Source organism: Alligator sinensis, unplaced genomic scaffold (assembly GCF_000455745.1).
Source record: "Alligator sinensis unplaced genomic scaffold, ASM45574v1 scaffold87_1, whole genome shotgun sequence".
Taxonomy (NCBI): Eukaryota; Metazoa; Chordata; order Crocodylia; family Alligatoridae; genus Alligator; species Alligator sinensis.
This window is the reverse complement of record NW_005841929.1, coordinates 1,591,111-1,616,786: the sequence shown is the minus strand read 5'-3', so window position 1 is coordinate 1,616,786 and position 25,676 is coordinate 1,591,111. Positions and strand designations below refer to the sequence as shown.

Genomic DNA, 25,676 nt, shown 5'->3' with positions numbered 1-25,676 from the left:
CCCCCCCGCCCCCCCCCCCCCCCCCCCCAGTTATGCTGCTGGAATCAGCTATGAAAATGTCCCTATAATTGTCTTAAACTCCGATAAGGAGATATCTGTGAAATCTAAGATAAAAGACACAGAGCAGGAAAAACAAGACCAAATCTGGAATATAATCAAGATGGCAGAACTGTGCTACATACAAAAACAACTGACTTGGATGGTGGTTTAATGCAAGAGTTATTCTTTACACTTCTACAGCAATGATTCTTAATTCAAGACACTCCTCTTTAGACTCAAGGCATCCCTCAGAAATTACTAATTCTTAGTTTTTCACTTGTTTCTTGACTACAGAAAACTAATTCTTTTGTTGCAAAGAACTCAGAAAGACCAAAACAGGTCAGAATATTGTTAAAACTATGAATTCCTAATTGAAATCTCTGGCTTCACCTTGTGAATCATTTTTGTATCCCTAACAGTGTTAACATTACATTGCACTCTGCAGCACCCTTAAAAGAATCTGAAGGCACCCCAGGGTACCATAAAAAACCTTACTTACTGCCAGGATGGATGGCTTTCACAGTCAGACGACAGAGCTGAAAACAGGTTTACAGATGCAGACATTGGCCAAGGCAAGGCTGTATCTATTAGAGAATAAGGTGGTCAATGTAAAGGACAGCAAATAGGATTCAGCGAAAACAAAAACTCTTTGACCTCTTAGGAGGAGTGAAGAGCATTGGTCTGGCAATATTTTTTTCCTGGATTTCTGGGACTGAAGGCAAAGGGTGATAAACATACCTGAGATATGGCTCAGTAACCCCCGGCCCCAGTTTCTAAAGAAGGTGTATATTTCAGACCCGAGTTAAAAAGCCTTAGGAAGGTCATTGCACAAGCAGATATTAAGGCAAAAGATTTAACATAGTAGAAAAAGTTAAGTTGCATTTTTTTCAAGACTTATTCAGAACCACGGAAAAGTGTACAAAACAAGTAGGAAAATTCTCTGAGAAAAAAGACATAGAATATGCTACCTAGAAATCCAGTGAATGTTGAAGGGAGCTTGAGGAAGCATTGATCAGGAAATCGGGAGGAAACATTGAAATATTCCCAAACCCGAAAATGATAGAGATTTAGCTTAGGGACTTCTGAGAGAGACCGATTACACCTTAACTCTACCCTTCAACAAAACTAAAACATCAAGTCACATGGAAGAATTTGTCATTTTAAGTATCTGTCCTGAATTATAGGTAAACCACAATTAAAGCCAAGTAATCATTCATAATTAATAAGTTATTACAGTAATTGGATTTTCCCTCCTTTTCCATTCCTACAGTATTTGCTAGGAGATTATAGTATTCTTGGGTTTATTTTTGGTTTCTATTATTTATTAGTTTCTTCAAGATATTTTTTTCTAAGTGTAGAGGGCACAGGACATATGCACTTCTTAAACCCCACTTAAGCCCTAGCCACGGGGGAAATATTTTAGCATTTGAACTTAAATGTTGCTTCTGGTGCTCTTTCTAGTAAAATTGTAAATATTCCCATTACTCACTCAGCTCTAAACACAATGATGATTTAGTGTCATTGACATTATGAACATGGGTGGGATAAGCCACATGAATGGAATGATAATAAAAAAGACAGAATCCTAGAAAGGTCAGAAGAGTATGAAGGATGACAGTGTAATGTTTTATGTCAAATATATATTCACAAACACCAACATGCAGGCATATATTGAAGATGGAAATAGCGATAATCAAGAGGATAAAAAAGAGGCGCGTATCATCTAAGATGTGACAGCAAGGGTATATCATCGACAACCTAATCTTTATATATTTATGTTGATTTCCCATGATAGGGAACAAGCATAAACAAACTGTGAGTGAGTCAGAGAGATGCATGTGTATGACAAGCAAGAATGCATCTCTGTAATATAAAAGAAACAAATAAAAACACACAAATGAATATCATATAGTTGTGGAAACCACTGGTTGAATTTTAAGAGCAAACATTGCTTCTGAGATTATAAATACTCCACAGAATTAGTTCATGATGTAAATTAAGAAAGCAGCCAGAGTAATCTATTTTTTCTCCTTAATTTTTACAGTGCTGCGTAGAAAATATTTCTGAGCTAAGAGATGCCAAAATGACTTCATTAGCCATTCTATATTTCTTTATATCCTTGTATTTATTCCTTTGTATAAATTGAAAATAAATCCATTTACTCCAAACAATAAACTTAGATTCATATTTTAAAAGTAATTTCTCCCCCTGAGTGTTCATGGACAGCTCTTGAGCAAATCAGTTGGGGTGGGGGGTCTCTTGTACTTACCTTCTGTACAGTTTCTATGCTGGTTGAGCGGTAGTGGAAACCCTGCTGTAGTAACCTGGCATCTGCTTCCACCTTTTTAAGCTCTGTTGTGTCTTTGGGATATGTCTACAGAGCATAATGGTATGTAATACAGAAATATCCAAACTGGATTTAAAAAGGTAGGTTGAGTAGGGAAGGCAGTATAGCTACATTAACCTGCTTCTCAGCTGGATAAATTAATCTATACCAAGCCCCATGCTGACATGGCTAGGTGCAGCTGTTACTCATGTTAGCTTGTTTAGCACCAGTTCAGGTATCTCCACATAGCACTGCATTTTACACAATATCCCCCATATCATATAGAACTGAAAGTATCACAGAAAATAGTAGTAGAGGATAACTAACAGAGGGAAAGATAGCTTTGAGGCAAAACCATATTACCAACCATTAGGATTCCTGGGTTCTAGTTGAGCTCTGCCATTGATTCTGTCTTATCTTGGACAAGCACTTTACTTCTCTCCTCCTTAATCTGAAAAATTGAGAGAACGATAGTGATTTACTTCACAGGCTTTTGCAAGGTTTAGTTCATTAATGCCTAAAGTTTTTTGACATATTTCGGCAATAGATGCTGTAGAAGTACAAACTACCATGATTAATTTCTAAGTTCAAAAGGTGAAGAAAGCAATAATGGTTTCTCCTTTACAGCCCCATTTGTGATTTCACATGCATGCAAATGATTGTGATGTCATTTTTTACTTGCTGTGTGCTAGTAGAAGGTAGAAAATGACCCATGAAAGCCTATGTTTAAGATACATAATAATATGGCCTTACAGTGTCGGGGCCAAATCCGTTCCTGGGTTAAATCCAGCAAACTCACTAGAGAAATTCTAGGCATAGCTTTGACCCTGAGGTTTTAAAGTCCGCAATCAGCTACAATGATAAAGGATGAGTTAAGGCTTAACTGGCATGCATTAGCTGAGAGCTAAGGTCAAAGTTCCCCCTAGCCTAGCAGCCCATTTACTGTCATGGTTAAGGCATGCTAGATTCTGTAGCTGACAGCACACGAGTGATGTAACATGTATCTGACCGCCTTTGATTCTGTAGTTTGTATGAGCAAGTACCCATTTACAACTGGGTTGACCAGGGCTGGCCTTTGGCTCAAATCTGATCACAAGACTCAACTTCATGCTCCTGGAGATGGAGTGAGATGTTCTAATCACTCTGTCACAGTGATGCTTGTTAAAGCCCAAACTTGACCACTTCACTGCATCAGGATAAATCCTTAATATTGAAACTGTTTTCTCTGATTGGCTGATTTACTTTTCTAATAGTATCATTCTTGTTTTTAAATCCCCAGTGCAGGACGGATAGGACAGTGCCCAGTCATCTCAATTCATGTCTTTAAAGTTCTGCTGTTGCATAAGAATCTGAATCTGGGGTACCAAAATGTTTCTAAGAATTCAAAAAAAAAATATGGAGTATATAAAAGCCCATGTAGATGGGCCCCAATTCAGCAAATTGTTTAAGCATGGGTGCAACTTTAGGCTACAATTTGAGGCCCCTGTCACACATTACATTTAAAGTGTGATTAATGTGTTGGGCTGCATGCACAGTTTCTAGACATCCACTGGAACCCCGGGTTGGGGAAATGCTTCCCTCTCCCAGGGTCCTGTGGGAGTGCCCATAGGTTTGCAGCTGATGGGAGGGAGTAGTCAAATGACTCTCCAACATCCAGCACTTGCAAACCTGTCCCCTGGGCTCACTGCTGGCAGTGGTGGGATAGAGATCTGATCCACAATACCAACAATTGCATTTCCTGCCATGCGTGTGGGGCATGGCAGGAGGCTCAATTGTTGGGACTGGAGAACAGATCCCATTGCACTGTTAAGTTAATGTCTGCTAGTCCCTGGACACTAGTCACATGTCTACATTTACACGTGTGTTTTTAAGGGTTTCCCATATTGGGGCCTGGAAGAACTGCATGCTGGCTGAATCTGAAGGACTCAGAACTAGACCAAATAAATCCATTCACCACTGAAATGAATGGAATTAAATTAGGGACGAATTTGTCCTCCTTACTATTTCATTTTCCCTGCCTCCCGAAGTGCGAAAGTATGTGCTGCACTGTGAGTATAAATGTAAACACAATACGCTGTTATGTTACACAGCCAGTGAGGAGGTTTAGTGACATGGAGCCCTCCGTTTCAGTCATATTACTCTTATGTCCATAGTTTTGCATTGCTCACCTTTTAATTTCAGCACTCAAGCCTTCTGTAAGAGCTGCAACTGTGCTGTGGGCAAACACAGCATTTCTGTCTGAAGCTCAGCTTCTTGAGATGAGCTAGTTGTTGAACTTCATAGGAAATAACGACTTCCCTATCCACTACCTTTTGCAGAGGGACAAAGTCCCTTTAATATTTCTCTCTCCCATGAACAAAATGAGAGGTAGTAAGTCATGTTAGTGTGTAGTAAGGCAGGATGCCATGAAGACAAGAAAGCATCTCCTTTTTCCCTGTTTTCGTAGATCACTTGATTAATGCCCCTCTCTCTGGCTAGGGATAGACATTACACACAAACTGATTTAAATAATCAAGAAAGAAGTGGTTTAAACCTGTAACCGAATAGACATTCGGTGCACATAAACCAGTTTGAAAATAGCTGAAACTGGTTTGAGATAAACCTGGTTAAATGTAGAATCAGACTTAACTGATTTGGCTGAAACTGTTTTAAGCAATGTCTGTCCCAGACACCTTCCTTGCTGGTTTAAGATAACCCAGACTCCCCCAGCAACTTTGCACGCTCTGTGGGCTGGGTGGGGCTCTCTGCTCCACAGCAGAGCTGCCCCCTCCTTTCTGCTCCCTGGCTGGAGCTCCAGCAGAGACTAGCAGCCACAGCAGGGTCTGTTGGCTTCCCCATACTCCATCCCCCCCACCACTTGCTGCTTAAGCAGAGATCCATCCCTCCGCTCTCCCACAGCATGGACCTAGCCAGCATGTAGTATGCTAGCTAATGCTGTGTAAGGCAAATAGAAAAGTGTCCATTTAGGGCTTTTTAGAGCTAATCAACAGCTCAGCTGGTAATGTCCCTGTATTCTTTCCTTTGGAAAAGTCTGTTTAAGAAGAGCTTGAACTAATGGCATGCAAGGCTTTGTTTTCTGATGGGGTGCTAATTGCTAATAACAGAGCTGATAAATGCTCTGTTATCAAGGAGGGGGGCGAACCCCTCCCTAAATTGTTCCAGGACCTGGCCATGCCCCCCTCAGCTCAGCACTGTACAAGGGAAGGGAGGGCTGCTGTAGTGCCCCCCCCCCCCCCCCCGTGTTGTCCCCCCCCCCCCCCCCCCGGCTTCTAGCCTCAACCACTGGAGGCATGTGCCAGCATTTTTTTCAGTCTAGAGGGGATGTCTTTGCAGTTACAAAGTGATTTAGCCTAGTCAGGTTAGACTAACCTGCAAAGATTGAATCAATTCAGGCTCAGGCTTTTTGAATGTCTGTCTCTAGCCTCTATGATTCTGGTCAGAGCCAGCCTTAGGGAAAATGGCACCCCAGGCAATCTTGTATTTTGACATCCCCCCCTGGCATGCCACACAAGTCACCAGTGCTGTGTGTTTGGGGGGGGTGGGGGTGTTTGTATGTATGGGAGGTATGGGGTGTGGGGCGGGGAGGTGATGAGCACACATGCCTCAGCCGCTGTGGATGACAGAGGACCCTTCAGAGAAGTGCTTGTCCACACACCTGAGATGCTGGTCTGGTGGCAGGGACAGGGAGCAGTGAGGGCTCAAAGCAAGGAAACAGAAAGAGCAGGCAGGTGGGCAGCCGGCAAGGCTGCCTGGAAAGGAAACCCCGGCACTGCTTCCTGGCTGCCCTTGCCCTTGCCCTCACTCTTGCCCTCAGAAGTGGTGACAGTGGCTGGAGTTGGGGCTACAGCTCAGCCTCCAACCCCAGCAGGTCAGTAATATCAAAGCCCTTGGCGCACAAGCTGGGGCTGCCCAGCCGCACTGCTTTCTTGCTGACCACCTTGCCCTTGACACAGCCCACCCCACCCTCCTCTGAGCCTGTCATACTGCCCAGCAGCACCCACCACTGCTGCTGCCAACACCCAAGGGCTTTTTATCCCACTGTCCTAGCTGGTCAGCTCCAATCAGCTCCAGATTAGTTGCCACTGAAGTCTCCCACAGCTCCTGCCCCACATGAGTAATGGGGCAGGGCATGTGTGTGGTGCCCCCCAGACCACAGCACCCTGGGCAGTTGCCCACACCACCCATCCTTAAGACTGGCTCCGATTCTGCTGTGCATTTGTTATATTAATGCAGGTGGTCCATATTTCTATAAGATGAAAATTATTCCTGTGCCCAAAGCCAGCACAAGACCCATGACTCATTTGAATCCCACTTAAACCTCATTTCAAGCAGTGTCCTGAGACTTGAATGATACCTAGGCTCTGTGCTGACCCTCCACATGAGGGTAAATTCACCATTAATGATCATATATGGAAAATATTAAATTATAGATATTATAGAATACAAACAGCTATGGGTTCTTCTCCCTTAACTAACGTATAGTTAAAAATTGGCTTTGATCAGATTTATTTTGAAATAAATGTTGGATGGGTTTTGGAAGAACTTCTGTGTTAGTGTCTTCTAGGTGAATTTATCCCCACACCATCCCTGTGCTTGAGGTACGGAAGTGCTGTTATGCCCATTTTATAGGTGAGGAGCCAGGGCACACAGAGAGGGTCAGACCCACAGAGGTATTTAGTCATATAACTCCCATGAGTGAGTTGCCCAGTGGCACAGAAAAAGTCCGTGGCAGAGCATGAAATTAAACTCTGGGCTCCCAAATCACTACCTGCTGCCCTAACCACGAAGTCTTTCATCTAGGTACTAAGGCATTTACATGGCTCCAAGTTTCCTCAATACCTTAAAGCTGTAGGAAAGTAGAAGGCTAATCTTATACACAATATTTCTCTGTGTGTTCTCCCAATTAGCATTCCAGCAAAGTAGGAATGTTCTGCCGTGCCATCCTAGGCAGGGAGCTTCAAAGTGAAAGCTCATCCAAGGGACACACAAAGTGACCATGCTTAGAGAATGCTCCAGGCTACTCGCAGAGAGCTGAGTGCACCTCTGGGCCTGGATTTATATGCAAGAGCAATGGATTCCCTCAAAGGAGATGTAGAGCAGCTGATGCCTCCTACCCTCCCCAAATAGAAATTGAAGGAAAGCAAAATAGGGCTTTTGTCTTTTTATATCCTTTGGTACAATGTGGGCATGTCTACACGTGCCCCTATGGTTTCATTGTTATTTCACTGTCATTTAGTACTTCCTTTTGGAAGTACTAAATGACGGCGCAGTAATAGCCCGTGCTGTGCCATGCTGGCAGCGCATGGTTATTTTTAGCCGCTACGTCGCCGTAGCAGCAGGCTATAATGAGGGAGCGTGTTGTTATGGTGAAATAGCTGCAGCATCACAGTTTTTTTTTTCCCACTGATGCTACATTGCCGTACTGAATTGCTACAGCGTCATAGCATCACGTGTAGATGCATCCTGTGCACCCCAGTCTGCTCTCTTAAATGGGATGCACATAGAAATGAATGCTCCATTCAACTTCCCCACTCTGCTGATCAGTGTGATCCTAACACCCTGATGAATAAATTTGGGGGTGGCAGCATTATCTTTTTCACAGTAGAATTTTTTTTAATAGCTGCAAAGGGATTTGGGATGTTGATTTTCACAAACAGTTTATTCTTCATTCAGTAATTGTTGTCAATGGGCTTTACTTTCATAATGTCAAAGGCAGTTGTGGTCACAGAAGTTTTCTTTAAAATGTCTCTTAATTTTTTTATTGTTGTGATCCATTGGCTGTCTAGGTTCCATGGTATATGAGAGATGTCTTAGTCAGCTGTCTGGCTAGACCTGGCTGTAAGCTTTTAAAGATGTTCTGTGGCCCTTGCTACATGTTTCATATATTATGCAATTAACTGGTTAATCATGCAATACATTTTGACCAGCCACGTATGCCAAGTAATTATCACATGGCAAAATTGACTATCTTGCTATAAGAAGAGCCAACAGCCATAAAGTTAGTGCTTGAAAATGTGTAACAACTCTATAGCTGGTTTCTATCCAGCTTTAATTTGAACGTGTAGCAAGTTTGCAATACTGTATAATAGGTTTGAAAAACAGTACACTTCACACAAGCAAAAGGCAAAGGGACTAGGTGCCTGATGTTAGAATCAGAACTGTTTCCATGATGTCCGTGTAAAACTGATGTAATTGGAGGGGAAGGTCTTGTTGCTTTCCTCAGTCTTCCAAATATCAAGAAGCTCAGCTGCCTCTGTCCGAGATTGAGCACATGTACACAGCTACACACAAATACATGTATGCGCGCACACACCCCCTCCCCCATATTGTGGGCAAGTTTGAATTTGCATCCAAACTGTTTCCCCATCTGTTCTTGTTAGCTATTACAAGGCCATTCTCTGGAGTGAGGTATTCTGACTGCTGTACCAGCTGTGTGTGTTGTAATGAGGTTGGTTAGAATGTAACTCACTGAACCAGCAAGAACTAATCACTGTATATTGATAAGAGATTTTCAGCACCTTCTATGGAGACTGCTGCAGTAATCTTCTGGGTGTGTGTGTGTGGCAGGAGGGGGTGGAGGGAATTGTATCTGTACATGTGTGGTAGTAAAATTACTCATTAACTGCAGTAGGTCTCATTATCTTAGGGAAGCACATCAATGATTCACTTCTTAACAGGGTGTTTGGAAATGCTTGTTTTTATTCAGAAAGCAGCCTGTAGTTGTATCTGATGCAGTCCATAAGCACCTGCCCTGGATAAAGGAATCGTAACAGCTTCCCTTTAACTCCCTAGGTATTGGAATTCCCTGAGTAACCTCGTAGCTTCGTTACTGAACTCTGTCCGCTCCATCGCCTCCTTGTTGCTGCTTCTCTTCCTCTTCATCATCATCTTCTCACTCCTGGGAATGCAGCTCTTTGGGGGCAAGTTTAACTTTGATGAGATGCAAACCAGGAGGAGCACATTTGACAACTTCCCCCAGTCTCTCCTCACTGTGTTTCAGGTAAAGGTCACAATACTTCTGGCTTGGCAGAAAAATCCATGCTTGTGTCTGCTTCCCATTGTGGAGGATCTTTTCAGTGCAGGCTAGGATGCTTGAAGCTAGAGATTGAAGAAGACTGCTACAGTTAGAGACCAATAACAGAAAGCTCTGCAATCACTAAGATGGTACTCAAAATTAGGAGCTGAGCTGCGTTCAACTTAGAAGAAGCAATTTGGACCAAGCTGGGTAGAACCAGACAATGAGCACTGGCCACATCTCAGACCAGCACCTTCATCCTGAAGCTGATTAAATCACAGAGGGCATGTTTACATGTGTGCTTTAATGCGCAGTAGCCTATTCTACTGTGTATTAAAGCATCATGTCAAAAACAGTGCTGATACACTGTCTACTAATATTAGTCTACTACACATTAAGCTTCACTAAAAAGGCGTTCACTTGTGCTACTGTGCATTAGGGCAGCCTAATGCACCTTTATGTAGTACTTCATATCAGAGATACTAAAGTTAACACGCAGTAGCAAAAGTGCATTAATGAATGTGTAGAAACACCCAGAGTGGCACAGCATTAGTGCTCTTAACTAACAAAGTGAAGCTGGGCTTGGAGGCACTGAAGGATCAAAAACACCTGAATGGTTCTTGAACACCTGTATGCTGAGTAAAGTCTTGCCAGTGTTCACCTAGGAGTAATAATATTGTTAGCTCAAGTACAAGGTGAGTGGAAGTCTGCTATACAAAGGTATACCTAATGTGATGTGGTAGCATGGACGATTGGTGCCTCCTGAAACTCTGCGGGGGGGCACCAGTGGCCGATCGCCAACCAGGGAGGGGTCTCCCAGCAGCCAATTGCCACCTCCAGCGGAAGTGCTTGTGGCAAACCCAAATGTGCCACTGGCGCTTCTCTCAGTGCCCCCACGATCTCAGGAGGGGCACTGGCTGGCACTTTGCTCAGCACCCCCACTCCCCAGCCAGTAAGGGCCAATCGGGGGGAGGGACATGCTCCCTCCCCCCCCCAGTGGCCTCCCTAAGCGTCGCCCACGTGTGATAGTATGCTCCATTCCATTTCTGTCAGTTCAGCAGATGCAAACAGGTACTTATGGGGAATAAAATGCAAGTAGCTGTGAAACATTAGCAGAACTGGCTTGGATATCTGCATGGCTTCTGGGGAATCACTGTGACATCTGAACATCTAGAGCACAGGTCCTCTCATTCTCTTTGCTGTCTCAGAGTACCTTGGGGAGTTTCTAGGGGATAAGTTGGTGTATCTTTGTTATAATGAGGTTTTCAAATTTGCTGTGTGGTCTAACACTGTGTCCCTTATTGGTGGGAATGTGTCATTTAGATCCTGACTGGGGAGGACTGGAATTCGGTGATGTATGATGGGATCATGGCTTATGGCGGCCCCTCTTTTCCAGGAATGTTGGTCTGTATTTACTTCATCATCCTCTTCATCTGTGGAAACTGTATCCTTTGATGCTACCTTTACTCCAAGTAGAGCTACATTTAAAACCAGCTTTAACTACATTGTTATGTCAGCAGAATATGAATTTCACAATTCTTGACTTAGCAGTTTAGCTGGGTCTGAATTTTGGCTTCTCACAGCTAAAAATCAAACCTGTCTAATTAATTTTAGCTGATGTTAAGACTTTAAAAAAACACAAAAAACCATAACAGCAGGATAAGGCCAAGCTAGCAAAAAACATGCCAGCTACATTTTTGCTTTGCCTTTATTCCATCATCCTCTTTTCAACAGACCCTTTATCCCCATGCTGCTCAGAAATTAACATGTAGCAACCAGGTGTACTTACATTGTACTTTTGTGTTTTTATTGACTTTGCAGTAACTTATTCCATATGGAATATGTTATAATTTGTTCTGTAGGTGGAACAAAGATGCATGTAATTTACAGTATACCATATACAAATGCTAGAGAACTTACATATATTTTACAAATTAGATTGATGCAAGATCCTATATTAATTCATAATAAACTAATATTATCCTCTTTCTTCTGTTGAAGCTAATTTGTCTCACATAAAAAACTGCTTGCCCTGTTCCTTTGTGCCTGAGCTGAAGCTAAACATACAGACTTCAGAAAGGGAGGGCACTGAGTGAATTCCACTAGTATTCAGTGCATTGCTTGGTGTGGGGCTCTGCCTGTATGTCATTTCACATAGGCATGTGTGAAGTACAGAGCTATGGTTCATTCCAGTTCCCTATTTTCTCCTAGCTCTTTCATGTTTACTTTATGTTCTGCTAATGCATGGCCCTTTCAGCAGCCATAGCATATTTTGTAAGCTGATGCTTAGTCTTAGGTCAACTCCTTTGAACTTTCCCTATAATGTAGATCTTTCAAACCCTGGTATCTGACCCCTCTGTTGCCCTATGCTGCCCTCTCTACAAAATGCAATCCCACCTCTCTAAAGGCTAAGGGAGACAGCTTGTCTGGCAGTCTAGAAAAAGATTGTAATTCTGGTCGCTCATGAACAGTGAAAAGGAAAGTCACCTCTACATACCAGCTGGCTTTAGAAGGTTGTATCTTGGGCTTTGGACCCCAGAGCATGGTGGCAATCCAGGGAAGGGATCTCTATTTTGATAGCTTAGGCTTTTAACTGACCTTCAGTTAAAAAGGATTATGCTTCCAAAAGGACTCTTTCAGCCCTGCTTCTCTGACTATGATTCTATGACCTGCACCCAGGAAATTAATAAAAGAAGCTAAAATTCTATTCTGTGGAGCAAGGTTGTCTGAATCACGGGCAACCTAGGAACAATGGAAAGGGGTACAGCTTTCTTGGCTTTTCCATTCAGCCCCTTCAAGCTGTTGCAGTGCTTTTGGTTTACACCAAATGCCGTATATGCATGGACCTGTGCTGGGTGTTGGCAGAGATGGCAACCAATCCCTTCAGCGCTCAGCTCTAATGAATTTCTCCTTGTTCCCCTTAGACCAAGTGACAATGACACTGCTAATAACAATGCTATATGCAATGTCAAATATGCCCAGTCAAGCCTCTGGGGATACCTGTAATGAGATTGTTCAATTCAAGCACATAGGCTAAAATTTGAAAACCCAAATGCCTAAAGTTATAAGGTTCTTGAGTGCATACGCTTAGGCACTTAAAACTGGCCTGATTTATCAACTGTGCAAATACTTGCAGTTCCCATTATTTTCTGGGGAATTTATGGATACTCAGATATTTTCACTCAGGCCACTTTTACTAAGTGCTTCAGTGTAGATTTAAATGCCTAACTTGCTCAGATCTCAATATTTTGGAAGCCCAGTATGCTGCCATCCCATTACTTTGCCTAAGAGTATGTATGCTAAACAAACTCTAGTCTGTATGTGGCAGTTTGGAAAAAGTGATCTGATTGCAGCTTGCTCTGGCATTTCAGGTAATCAGGACAATGTTTTCTACAGTTTTCAAAGTCCATTTTCTTTATGAAACTATGCAAACAGATATCCTCCTGAATGTATTTTTGGCCATTGCGGTAGACAATCTTGCCGATGCTGAGAGTTTGACATCTGCACAAAAAGAAGAGGAAGAGGAAAAAGAAAGGAAAAAACTAGCTAGGTAAACCCATGTATGTGTGTGTGCATGTGTCTGTGTATGATCTGTGTATGTATGTTTAATTTTAAAAATTTAAATGATTGAAATCAAAAGGCAAAAAGAAGGCTTTATAGCAAGGATTCATACACATGGCCTATGGACTAGATCCAGCCCATGGAGTCACTCCATCTGGCTCACTGCGTTACTGGTGTGCCAGGGAATTTGAGGGCATGGCTAGTGGGATGGAGGCTTGCTACAAAATCTGGGGCCTTGGGCCCCATTGGATATGGTCCTCATCTGCTGTACATGAGGGGTTTACTTTTCCTTGGATTGCCCTGAGCCAAGGGCATTATGGAAGTTATGTTCAAGGGGAATACTGTCTCTTAAGTATTCTCTAGCATATAGGTTAAAGAGTGTCAGCAACTCTGTGAATTAGGAGCCTTCGTGGGTGCACTAGTACAACCAAAGGGAAGGAACACAAGGTGATGGGGCTTGCAGGGGAAACAGTGTCACAGAAGGGGGAAGGGGCAAAAGTGGCACCCATTTGAGCCACCCAAATGTTCTTCTGATCCCCTTCTCCTTCACAGTTGGTATTTGATAAAGACATTCTCAGCCCTTTCTTCTCACAACCCAAAATTCAGTTCTTTCTTCATCCTGTGATGCCACATGCCATATTTCTCTTGCCTATTCACATGGTGTTTGTGGGTAGTGGGAAAACACTGTTGATTGTGTCTTATTGGCCCTGTCTCCTTCCTCACTGCTTGTGGAGGAGAGTTGCTCTGATCATTCTGCTTTTCATTCTTAAGGGTCCACACACATCTGGCCAGTAGTCCTATGATCGGTGATCTATTTGTCCTACTTAAGAGGAGGCTTGACAAGCAGAGTGCTGATCAACAAGATCCCCCCAGTCCGTTGATATTAAGGGGAACAATATTGCAGTCTCAGAAGAATGTACAGGTGGCCTAACTCAGCATAACCACCTTGGGGTTGAAAAATTTTCATATAGTATATATCGTTAGGGACTTGGATGAGTGAAAATCCCTCATGGATATGTTCAAATCCCTAAAGTGTACTCCCCCCCACACACACTTAAGAAAGCTCTGAAAAGACAGGAAAGCTATATGGAGTTGGAACAGAGTCGCAGGCTTTGCTTCCAGGTGGTAAGAAGTAAAACCCTGCTGACACAAATGCACAGAATGGAGATGGCAGCCAATTGTTGTCATGTTGTGTACTTCCCTAAACTAGGTTTCTGAAAGGAAACACCTTTTCACCTTTGTAAGTGCTTGTTTTTCATCTTGCTGACTTTTATTAGGACTGCTAGTCCAGAAAAGAAACAGGAGATAGAGAAGCCAGCTGTGGAGGAGGAGACAAAGGAGGAGAAAATAGAGCTGAAATCGATCACTGCTGATGGAGAGTCCCCACCTGCTACCAAGGTCTGCTGCCTGCTACCACTGAGTGTGCTGGGGGTGGCTTCGGTTTCTGAGCAAATGAAAAGGGAGTGTGTTATCTGACCAGGACTTTGTGTCTATCCCCTCTGTTTCTGCCAGATCAATGTGGATGACTATCAGCCCAATGAAAATGAAGAAAAGAATCCATATCCCACTACTGAAGCTCCAGGTACCTCTATGCGTTTTTTTCTCAATCTTGATAATGAAAGGAGAGACTATGGTTCCTAAAGAAATAACAGTTCGAACTTACAGATCCACTGCAGGTCAAAGATTAGATGTGAGCTGATACTGAATATGCAATACCTCTATAAAGGGATTCTGCAGTGTGGTTGCCTGAGATAGCTCAGTGACCAGGAGGTCCCTTCCACTCCTATGTTTATTGCTAATACTTGATTCACTGCTTGGTAGAGCACCACTGAGTATCTTGATTAAGATGGCAGGCTAACAGATACCAAATTCTTTTTTATTCTGGTCTTCCCTTTCAATATGTGTAAGAAAATGATTTTGATGGGGCCAAATAGGTACAACAATTGATTTTAAACAAATATACAAGGTGTTTGGACAGATAGGCAGAAAGCCTGTGTTGTATTTGAATGCAAATGCTAAATATAAATGTGTTGACAGCTTATCAATTGCTGTCTTGTTTCAGCACCAGACCATCAAAATAGAGCTGACTGAGGGGGAAAGTGTGCCCAGTGATTGTATATAACTCCTTTCTTTGCATACCTGTGGACACAAAACACTTGTGGTTCACTAAGGGGCTCTTGGGAACCATGACTGACAGGCGAAAGTTAAAGCATCCTAAGGCTTTATTCCTGGCATGCCAAGCAGCAGCCTAATATACCAGGAAGTCTAGTCCATAATTTGAATGACAACTTCCCTGCCACGATCAGATATCCTACTCATGCTGCCTACTATCCACTGTGATGTTATCAGTGAAATACTAACAGATTGGCTCCAGGGTCATTTGTCATTCTATTGTACCATTTATTTAAGCAAGGGGAGCTGTGTGGTGGTTTCCAGAATTGATCTGTTCAAAGATTTTGACCCTTTTCAAAGATTAGAATTACTTTTGCTCTTTTCAAGTCCTATACTACTATTCCTGATCTCAGTGACCTGCTGAAAATGATATCTAATAACCCTGTTGTTGCCTGGTTGCTTCTCTAAGGGCTCTTGCAAGCACAGGGTCGAAAAATTATTTAAATTTTTGTATGTCAGAAATCTTTTCTCTACTAGGAAATGAGACGTATCAAAATAATCTGTCACATTCTTTTCTGTATAGTCTTCTCATTATTCTCTATGAAGCTCTGGCACTGAAGAACCTCTCTACGCTACCCTTTGGTTCTGAGAGTCAATGGGTCAAGACTTCCCCTGCTTATTGGGGAAGCAACTATTCCAGTCACTTCCATTTATCCCTGCCATCTTATCAACTTCTCTGTGACTACCTGATTTTATAGGCTACTCATCTTCTTAGCCTTTTTTTTTTTGCTACAGGAGGTGCCATATGTCCATATCATCACTATTTGGGACAACATCTGACCTTAGACCCTTTCATACCCACTCCCTGCACGTGGATGTATTTCAACTGCTTCTTGACTGCAGTTCTCAGGCATTCTGAGATGGTGCATTTCTAAGTTTCTCATCAACATTCACCTGTTTCTAGTCTGTGGCTTTCTCTGTTAGTATCAATCATCCTTCCAGAGATAATGTCATCCCATCCTCTGGCAATCTCTCACACTAACCTAGTGGCCAAAAGGTATTGTGGTCATTTCATTTGTGAGCTCTCCCTTATTCTTCACATCTTTTCACTCAGTCTTCTACCAGCTTGCCCTACATCCTTCCTAGTTTTCTCATTAGTGTCATTTCACTGTATCTACTATACAGTCCAATTTCAAACCTGCCACCCCTGGAGCCTCCAGAGCACTTACAGTTCAAATCACCTATCTTCCCATCTCCTTCTGCTGCATTCTCTGTAAAGATCAGCACCATCACTGAGCTTATGCATATTAGAAGAATTATTAAGGTGACAGATGTATTTTGAGGAGAAAATCTTACAGTGTAGTTCAGACACAGACGTCTAATTCAGAGTACATCAGGTAATGGCAAAAGTCCAAGATGATTCATGAATTTAGCAAGGAACGATCTAATAAAACAATATTCCTCCACAAAGCTCCTATGTAAAGAATTAGGAAGCTTCTCCCTCTCTCTACCAAATCTTCTGACTGATCCAGCATTTTAGTCAATTGTGTGTGTTAACTTTTAACAAAATATAGTTCAACATAATTCCAAACCAAAAGCCTAGCGCTGAACATACTTGAACATTGGGAAAGTTTGAATCTGAACTTGACAGCTCATTCCCTTCAATATCTAATGAACCAAACGAAGACCTTTGATCCAGACCTTGGGAAAGTCTGAATCTGGATCTGGACTTGACTGCCAGGACCAGTTCACGTGACAGGCTTCAGTGGAGGGAATGCTTATTTAAATACAAGCATCTTTTCAGTTGTTAAGGGGCAAACAAAAATCAAAAGGTAAATTAATTTAGCATGCAGAAGGTGTACCCAGAAATCTCCCTTGCATGCCAAATTGGCATTTGCTTGTACAGATGTACTTGTGCATTCCAGTTTCATAGAAGTGTTTCAATTTCTCAGGGAGTTACCTTGATATGAGGGCACAGTCAGGCTACACCAGCTGCAACTCCCTTTAACTATTTAGCTTTTAGTGTTCACTTGTGCCATGCCCTTATGAGCCTACTTCATATGAAGAAATGCTACCTTTTTTCCTCAGGAGTGAAACGTTGAATGCACATTCCCCACCCAGAGGCTGTACTGAGGCCAGAAGCTTTCACACATTGTTCTTATATATTTGATAAAGGTGGGATGAGACAGAGAGTAGAGTTCATTATCTCCCAGAAGGCAGAATGCTTACTCTGGCAGTGGCCCTCACTTTCCTGAGCCCTCACCCCATACTCCAGAGTTATTCCTCTGCTATGCATAGTAAGAGGGAAAAGGTTATCTTGTGGCTAAGGCACAAAATTAGGAGTCAAAAGATGAGTCTTCTACGCCCTGCTCCTAGACATCGTGTGTACTTTTGGGCAAGTTATATAACCTTTGCCTTGGTATCCCTACCATTGAAACAAAGTTAATCACACTTACTTAGCTCCCTTCCTTGAATGTTGTGAAGCTAAATTCATTAATGCTTATCAATCACTTTGAAATCCTCATGTAAACAGTGCAAAGTATGATAATTACTATATTATTATAATGATTAACATTAACATGCATGAAATAATTTTTTAAAAACCAATGAAGCTTGTACAAACTATGTTACAAAGTGTAGTACAGTAGAAAATGGAGCAGTTAAAGAAAAGTATCTCTTTAAACAGGTACATGCTCTGCCTGCCAAACTCAAACACTTGTCTCTGGTCCTCTGAACTGAATTACTCCTAGAAGAGCAAACTGTTTGCATGCTCTTGTATGATATTTGCATGCTCTTGTGGGCTGCTTTTCTTTTGTCACCAGTAGCTAGATTAGGGACTGGGCTGATCTGTCTAAAGTTTCTAATGTGTTAGGCAAAAGGCAGGGCAGAGGACACAGAGACTAATTCATTTAGAGAGGGCTGAGCAAGTTAGTCTCTAAGGTGCCCCCTGTGCCCTGCTTTCTGCCTGTGCTTCTCTGAATGAGTGCCATCCTGCCCTGTCTTCTGCCTGATTTCAGGCTAAAATGACAAACTACCTCTTTCTAATATGATGAAAGTCCAATTAATCATTAAAGGAAGGGGAAAGAAAGCAAGAAGCTGAGCTATAGTTGTCTTAGAGTTTATCTCATTTTGTGGGTGCTCAATGAAGTAGATTTCTTCTTACATGTTGGCTGGAAGATGACTATGGCTGGGCGCAGCCAGTAATCTCTCTCTCTGCTGCACATTTCTGCCTATGTTAGTCATGAAATGAAATGAACTTCATGAATTTTAAAATAGCAAAATCCTGTCATACATTCCACAGAGCATCATCTGACTCCAGCATGTACTTGAAAGCCTCAAAGGCTAAGGTTCTCTTTCAAACCTTCCCCTTAGCCCCTCAGGCATCCCAGTCCCCATCATTACATTCCTTTCTTGCAGGTTAGGCACTGATCTTCACTGTGTCTGAAGCTCTGCTTCAGAGGAACTTGCTCCAAGAGTTTTGACTTTGTCTTCTGCCTTTTAATGCTTCTCTCTCCTGAATTTTAAAAAGTGACATCTCTGAGATTCTCTGACAAGAATTGGACAAAATGCCCATCCCCTGGGCACAACAGTGCCAACTGAGACACCAGCTCCATGCAAGTTCTTATAAAGCAAGAGGAGAAATGTCTAGTTGTAGTTTAAGCCAAAGAAGGAAGTGAAGCTTTAGGGTCATTTGAAGTGCTTGACAATAATAAAGTACAAAACTGTTCGTTCCAGGAGAGGAAGATGAGGAGGAGCCTGAGATGCCTGTGGGTCCTCGGCCACGCCCAATGTCTGAACTGCATCTCAAGGAAAAAGCTGTGCCCATGCCAGATGCCAGTGCTTTCTTTATCTTCAGCCCAAGCAACAGGTATTTGAGAAGCAGCTCTGCTGCAGTTTTCTATCCAGAAAACACGGGACATCTTTGTAATGAGCCCCAAAGCTTCATATCTTCTGTTCATGGCATGGCCATCCAGTGACCTAATCATGCCTGTAGAGCTCCCCAGTTGCAACCCCAGATGGGAAGCCCTGCTCTACAGACCTCTGTAACAGTATCAGTAACAATACCAGTATCCTGCCTAGCAGGAGTCCAGTTTGAGAGAGAAATCTTAAGTGCATTCGAAGTAAGGAACACAGGTGAGCAGGCCACTGGAATGTCCCAAAATATGTAGGCCTTATTGTAAGCAGACCTTGTGTGGCCACCAAAGCACAAGAAAGATTTTTCTTGTTCAGTGGCTTCCCAAAGACTGCACATAATAGCAGTCCTTGTGTTCTTACTCATTCCTCCCACCCACAAAATAGAATGCAGAAAAGGGGACAGGTAGAAGGACAATTTGTGGCTCCACAGGACTGGATTGCTGGGGAGAGCATTCTTCTCCACTCTTCTTTGATGCACCTTCTGGGGAATCATAGCTCTGCATCTCTCTCTATATAGAGCTTGGGCATTACGGACCACATTCTAGTCCTTGGGAGGTATACTACAAATCTGACTAGTCCATATGCTATGAATAAACTTCTAACAAGTTGAAGAGGAAGCAGGGCACTACCTAAAAAATGGGGTCTGGAGTTGGCAATGACCACATACAGATATTCATTTCTATTGGTAAAAATTTCTCAGAAGTTCTCAGCTAATAAGAATTTCTCAGCTGCTCCCTGAGCTATCCCCATCCTTACTTGACAGCTTACAGCTTACAACTGTCTGGTTAGGCAGCCCCCTGGTTTTTAAATGGTCACATGTGCAGCCCATCTGGGTTACATATGGAATGATTTAAAGCCAGAGGCTCAGGGAAGTGGGGCTGAGGACTGCTTCCCTGTCCCTGGGTCCCCGCTCCTCAGCTTTTAAATTGCTTCATGTTCTTCTACTAGGCATTAGACACCTAGTATCCCACAGTCCTCTGCTCTCCCTCACTTGGAGGTTGAAGGAGGGAGAGCAGAGGACTGTGGGACACTGATGTCTCTTTCTCCCAAAATATATAGATGTTCAAATTAAATCAGGAGCAAGATACTCTTCATAAGTAACCAATTTAACTTCTTGCAAAAGAGACATTTTTCTTCTGCATGAAAGCTGTTGAAGGTCTGTACTCTGTCCTTTTTGTGCTGGAAGAAAAGTGTTTCTTCTGGCACAAATGGAACATCGCTGCATGGCCAATGAGATCTGAAGCTTTAATCTGTCTCTCAGTAGCCCTGTCCCATTCCTGATCAGCAGCTACTGAAATGAATTACTATGTGAAGGCTGTGCAGTGGCCAGCCATGTATGGAATAAGCTTACCAGTGTCCTGAGACCATCATAGACCACTGATAAATAGTCTGGCGCCAGCTATTGCCACTGCTTAGGAATCTGCCACTGCCACCAGATATCAGTGACAACATTTCTCAGTGATATCAGTCAGATCAGGATAGGGTCCACTGGGCTGACATTATCACCTAGAGATGAAAACCTACCTCCATCCTTAACAATTCTCTTGAATCATTTATTCTCTGCATCACTCCCTGCTAGATGGAAAAGTCAGCAGTTGTGGCCAGAAGTATTTTTGCCTATATTAAAAAATGCCATCTACTTGAGAGAGTGCAGGAATTTTGGAGTGTAATTAGCAGATGGGTTTCCTGATGTGATGCAGAAATAACAAAAATAACATCAGAGCAAAGAATGGGTCCATCTGGCTTTCAAGAGAATGTCCAGGGTTTCCTTTTTGGGCTCAGCTGTATCTTACACATCTAACTGAAGAGTAGGAGCAAGCTCAAATTTGCCTAGGTGTAAAAGAAGAAGGGCTATGAGAAGCCTCATACCCTCTCATAGCCCACTGCAGGGGTGGGAGCAGCATGGTCCTCATATTCTCCCGACTATGCTACTGGGTCCTAGGCTCCCCCAAACAGAAATGCATGCTGCCTCCTTTCCAGGATGTAACAAGTGAACATGCTTCCCAGTGCTTTGTGAAGCACCACACTGCCAGAGGCACAGTGCCTCACAGGGAAGTGCACACCAGTGCAGTCCACACATGAGGCTCTGTCATAAGGGCACATTTGGACCCTAGGCCAGTCTTTCCATGGCAAGACTGATGTAATTACCCTGTAAAAAGGGATATAGTAGACAATAGGGTAATGGGAGTCAGGATTCTTGAGTTCTGATCCTGGTTTTAACCCACGTTTTTTTCTTGAAAAAGTGACTTCACTTCCTCAATCGCCTGTAAACTTGCTATAATAAATACTAGGGGCTCAGAAGCAAAAAAGGGACCTAAATAAAATGACAGAGTTTATCTACAGTGATGCACAAAGGTGTTGTGTGGCTACATGTCTCTTTCTATATGAAGTGCCTTGAGATGGAAAGAGCTACAGAGGTTCCAATCAAACTGGGCAAGGGCACATTTCCACTGGCCTGAACTTGGTTTTGATTCTTGCTGGGTAGGCTCCTGCTAATAGCAAGAAATGCCTTGTGTTAGTTCTGAACTGTAGCAGATGGAAACTGTATTGGATGCCCCTCCCCAGCTCCCTATTCCTGTATGCTGCACTGGCTTGGCCATATGCAGACATTGCAATACCATCCTGGGGTCAGCTCAATAATATGCCTGGGGAAAAAAGCTAAAAGAACTGGTGAAGACTGATCCTAAATGGATTTCTATCTCATTTAGATCCCTTTGTTTGAAGCAAATGGTGTAGCTTCAGAGTGAAGCTATGGGACTTTGAATCTAATAGAAGTCAAACATACCAAGAGAGATTGTTGCCATCCTCTCTCTGCCTCACTGAGGTATCTATGTCACACTTGTCCAAGATGCTGACCTTCTCCTGTGAGGTACTGAGGACGTGTGTACACCATGTTCCCAGTACTCTGACCCCACCCACCCATCCCTGCTTATACATGTCCCATACCAAACCTGGAAATGTGTCTTGAAACTCTTTCAGGGGCCTCCCCCATAGCTGCTTTCAAGACAGAGATCACAAGAGCAGCCATGTACGGGAAGGGGGAATGCACGGTCTCAGAACTGCTCCACTACCATGTTTCTAGATTTGGCATCTGAGTGAGAATAGGTGGGTGGGTGTGCTCCAAAGTACCCCCCAGCCATGAGCACCAGAAATGTGCTCTAGACTCAGGTCAAGCGATTCACTGGGAGCTCAGAGCGCTTAACACCATGCAGACTCAGGCACAGCTGCGGGGCCTCCCTTTTTCCCATGCTGCTGGACCAGAGTGAATTATGCAGATCACTTCTCCAGGTACAGCCTCAGCCAGGAAAGAAGAGAGGATGTATTTCCCATACCTGTGTTTTCTCTCCATGCTGGTTCTAATGAATAAGGTTTATGTCTTTCCTCTCTCTTGCAGGTTTCGTGTCCACTGCCATCGCATCGTTAATGATAACATTTTCACCAACCTGATCCTCTTTTTCATCTTGCTCAGCAGCATCTCTCTGGCAGCCGAGGACCCTGTCCGACACACCTCCTTTAGGAACCAAGTATGCCTCCCGCTCTCCTTCTCTCACTACACATTAAGACTGTGGTTCAACCAGCTATTGAAGCAAAGCTGGAAGAGACTAATGGCTGTGCAGAGACAGCCAGATCAGAAGTTTCTGGAGTGACTTTCTGCCCCAGCTTATGCCTTATGTAGGCTATATAAAAAAATCAATGGGCTTACAGGGAACACAAATCAAGGCATAATTTGGCCATATCATAACCCCTTAGTTGTGGGGTATGAGAGAAAACGTGAAGTAAAAAATAGGTTTTCTGTCAAAGAGGGGATTTGGGGTATAGGGAGATCACAGCAGAAATGGAATCTATAAACATAGATTGGGTTTCAAATAATTCTTCATTTCTCCAAGTCCCTTTCAGAATTTCAGCTTTCCTGTCCCACCCCTGTTTTCACGTGAGAAACCCTGGGCCTGACTCTGACCTCCATTGGGCGCTTGTACATATGATGGGGGCTTAATCTCTATGGCCATGTGCAGACGAAAGAAGGGGTGTGTGTGCATGACACTTTAAACCAGGCTAAATGCTTCTGCTCCACTTTACTGGTGTTGGTATTTGCATGCCCTGGCAGCGTATTGCACATTAATTCCAGCCGCTGTAGGAAATTCGGCAGTGTAATGCCGAATGACTTGGGGCGCAGCAAACTTAAACTCTGAGGAGGAGTTTTAGTTTGCTGCCCCTACAGCCACAGAGCAAAGCACCGGGCTCCATGCAGCTGTGTGGCTCGGCAAGAAGCCCTGCAGGCAGCCTGGCAGCAGCCCAGGAAAGCAGGCTTTGCCCAAGAAAAGCAGCGAGCCTGATCTTCCCCACTCCCCACCCCCCCAAGCCTGCCTGAGCTGCATGGGGGCCTAGTGCTTCCCTCTGTGGTTGCAGTGTCCTCCGGGACCGCCCGAGCTGGGTGCCTGCAGGCGGATGTCACCTGGGGCAGGGAGACCACCGGTGCTGTGGAGGGAAGCACCAGCACCCCCCGCAGCCCAGGGACAACTCTGTCCACCTGCAGCTTGCCTCCCCTCCCCACTGCTGGAGAGGCAGGTAAGTCAGTAGGTTGTGTGCATGACACAGGCGTTTAACCTGCCCTGAATTGAAGTGATGTTTTTAAAAACCCACCACTTCAATTTAGGGCCCCTGTTTCATCTACACATGCCCTATGGTTTTATTTTATGCTCTCTAAATTGAAATGTTTGGTTTTTAATTGAAACCTGTTTCAATTTTTCTTTCACATTATGGTGAGGGGCCCCCAGGGGCCTGATCCTTTTTTTGCAGAGCCTGCCTGCCTCTCCCCAGCTGGAAGGTGAGCTGCCAGGGGGCAAGTGACCCCTAGAAGGCCCTGGTTCTTCCCTCTGTGGCAGCAGTGCCCCTGGGGCCACCTGAGCAGGCTGCTAGAAAAAAAGATTGGGCCCCTGGCCACTTCCGCCTTCCGCCAGTGCCTGCAATTGCCAGGTGTCTCCTGAAGGCAGAAGCGGTGAAGGGCCCAATCCTTTTTATCAGTGGAGCTTGCCCACCTCTCCCATGGCTGGGGGACAAGCTGACAACTGTATCGTTGCAATTTGCAATGTTGCAAACTAAACTACGTGGGGATGTGGTTTAGTTTGCAACATTGCAAACTCATTTGAAACCCCCAAACCTCGCACATGTGTATTGTATAATACTATTAAGCCACACAAAGGAAATTTTTGTCATGTGTACATGATGACGATCGTCACATGCACAAGTGCCCACTGACACTGCTGTAAACCTCTTCAGGCCAGTACAGTCACACTGGTATAAACTCAGTGTTATTGAAACTGGAGTCTGGTCATTAGCATTTGAATGCAGGGTGCAAAACTATCAACAGACTTGAGATAATCCTCAACAAATATATTAATGTCCTTTACTGAGCAGGCCTTAGAGGGCATTCAGCACAGAAATACATTCTCACCTGCTTTTCTAAAAATTCTTATTAACCCCCATAAAAATTTCATAGCTCTTTTAGGTATGCCAAGAGCTGCCTCAATTACTTTGTGTCATTACCTAAATGAAAAGAGTCAGCAGTTGCGTATGAGATGTCTGGGATCTGCTCTCCGGAGAGGCATTATAGAGCTTTTCTAGTCTAGTTTTTGAAGAACTTGTAACACTTTGACAGTCATTAATTTTTTAAAAATTGTTAAAATATCATGCAAGAGGATACGAACAAGAAATTTGAGTTGCAAATTCAACCTGCCTTTACACTTTGATAGTATAACTGCGAGATTGTGCCCTGCCATATGCATGAGGCTGGGAAGAAGGTGCAAGCAGCCTAACTCTTCTTGTTCACTCACACAGAGACAGCACAGGCTGGTCTATGGCCTCTTTTGTGCATAAAGTGTCTGCAAGGCTAGTAATGCTATAGGCACGAACCTCCACAAAGTAGGCAGGAAGAGTGGGCTCTTGGGAAGGGACATGTTCAAGCAGTCATATCCCACCTACTCTGAGTTCCACATACCACACCCAGAAATGCAGTAATGAAGACTACAGGGATTCCCTATATGGCCACTTATGAGAACCTCTTTCTCTAGCAGGTTTGAGAGCAGCGCCAGGGACACACCACAAGTGGCTTCACTGCTGCATTTCTGGGTTTTGTGTAACAGGTGGAAGTGCTGAAGAGGAGCATGCCCAAAATGAAGCTGATGATCTGCAGTCATTTCCATCAGGCACAGCTTTGTGCTTCTATATGAGTGTTGAAAACTTCTGGGGCAGACACACTGCCTTGTGCTGTTCTAGTGATGCAAAACAGCTGTAAAAGCATTTTTATCATCTAATTTAATCAAGTTCACTGATGCTTTGTGTCATTAGAATGATGCAAAGCAGCTGGAGAGTAACTGCAAATCTGGTTAATTGATTATAAAATTATTCCACAAAGGATTATAAATCCAAATTCTGCCTCAGACTGCGTGCATCTACACGTTCATTAATGTGCCATAATTATGGCACATTAAATTTAGTACCTGTAATGGGTACTAACTTAATGCACTGCAATCAGCGCTCCTGCGCATTAGCATGAGTGAATACTTTTTAAGTGACATTAATGCACATTAGACTAAATCTACTGCACATTAGCGCATTAGTATGTTTTTTGCCAGCCATACTAATGCACAGTAGAACTAGTAGATGCACCCACAAATAGGTGCAACTTCCCATGAAGTTTCTGGGACAAAA

The 25,676-nt window shown here is 43.4% G+C and overlaps 1 protein-coding gene across 1 annotated transcript in view; it reads left to right on the top strand.

The window, feature by feature from the left end:
• Positions 1-25,676, top strand: part of CACNA1C (calcium voltage-gated channel subunit alpha1 C) — a 742,093-nt gene that overhangs the window by 611,427 nt on the left and 104,990 nt on the right. Inside the window, 7 exon segments of the mRNA XM_025198804.1 lie at positions 9,158-9,365; positions 10,704-10,824; positions 12,816-12,930; positions 14,219-14,339; positions 14,454-14,523; positions 18,789-18,921; positions 22,363-22,492. Coding sequence (XP_025054589.1) covers positions 9,158-9,365; positions 10,704-10,824; positions 12,816-12,930; positions 14,219-14,339; positions 14,454-14,523; positions 18,789-18,921; positions 22,363-22,492 — 898 coding nt within the window.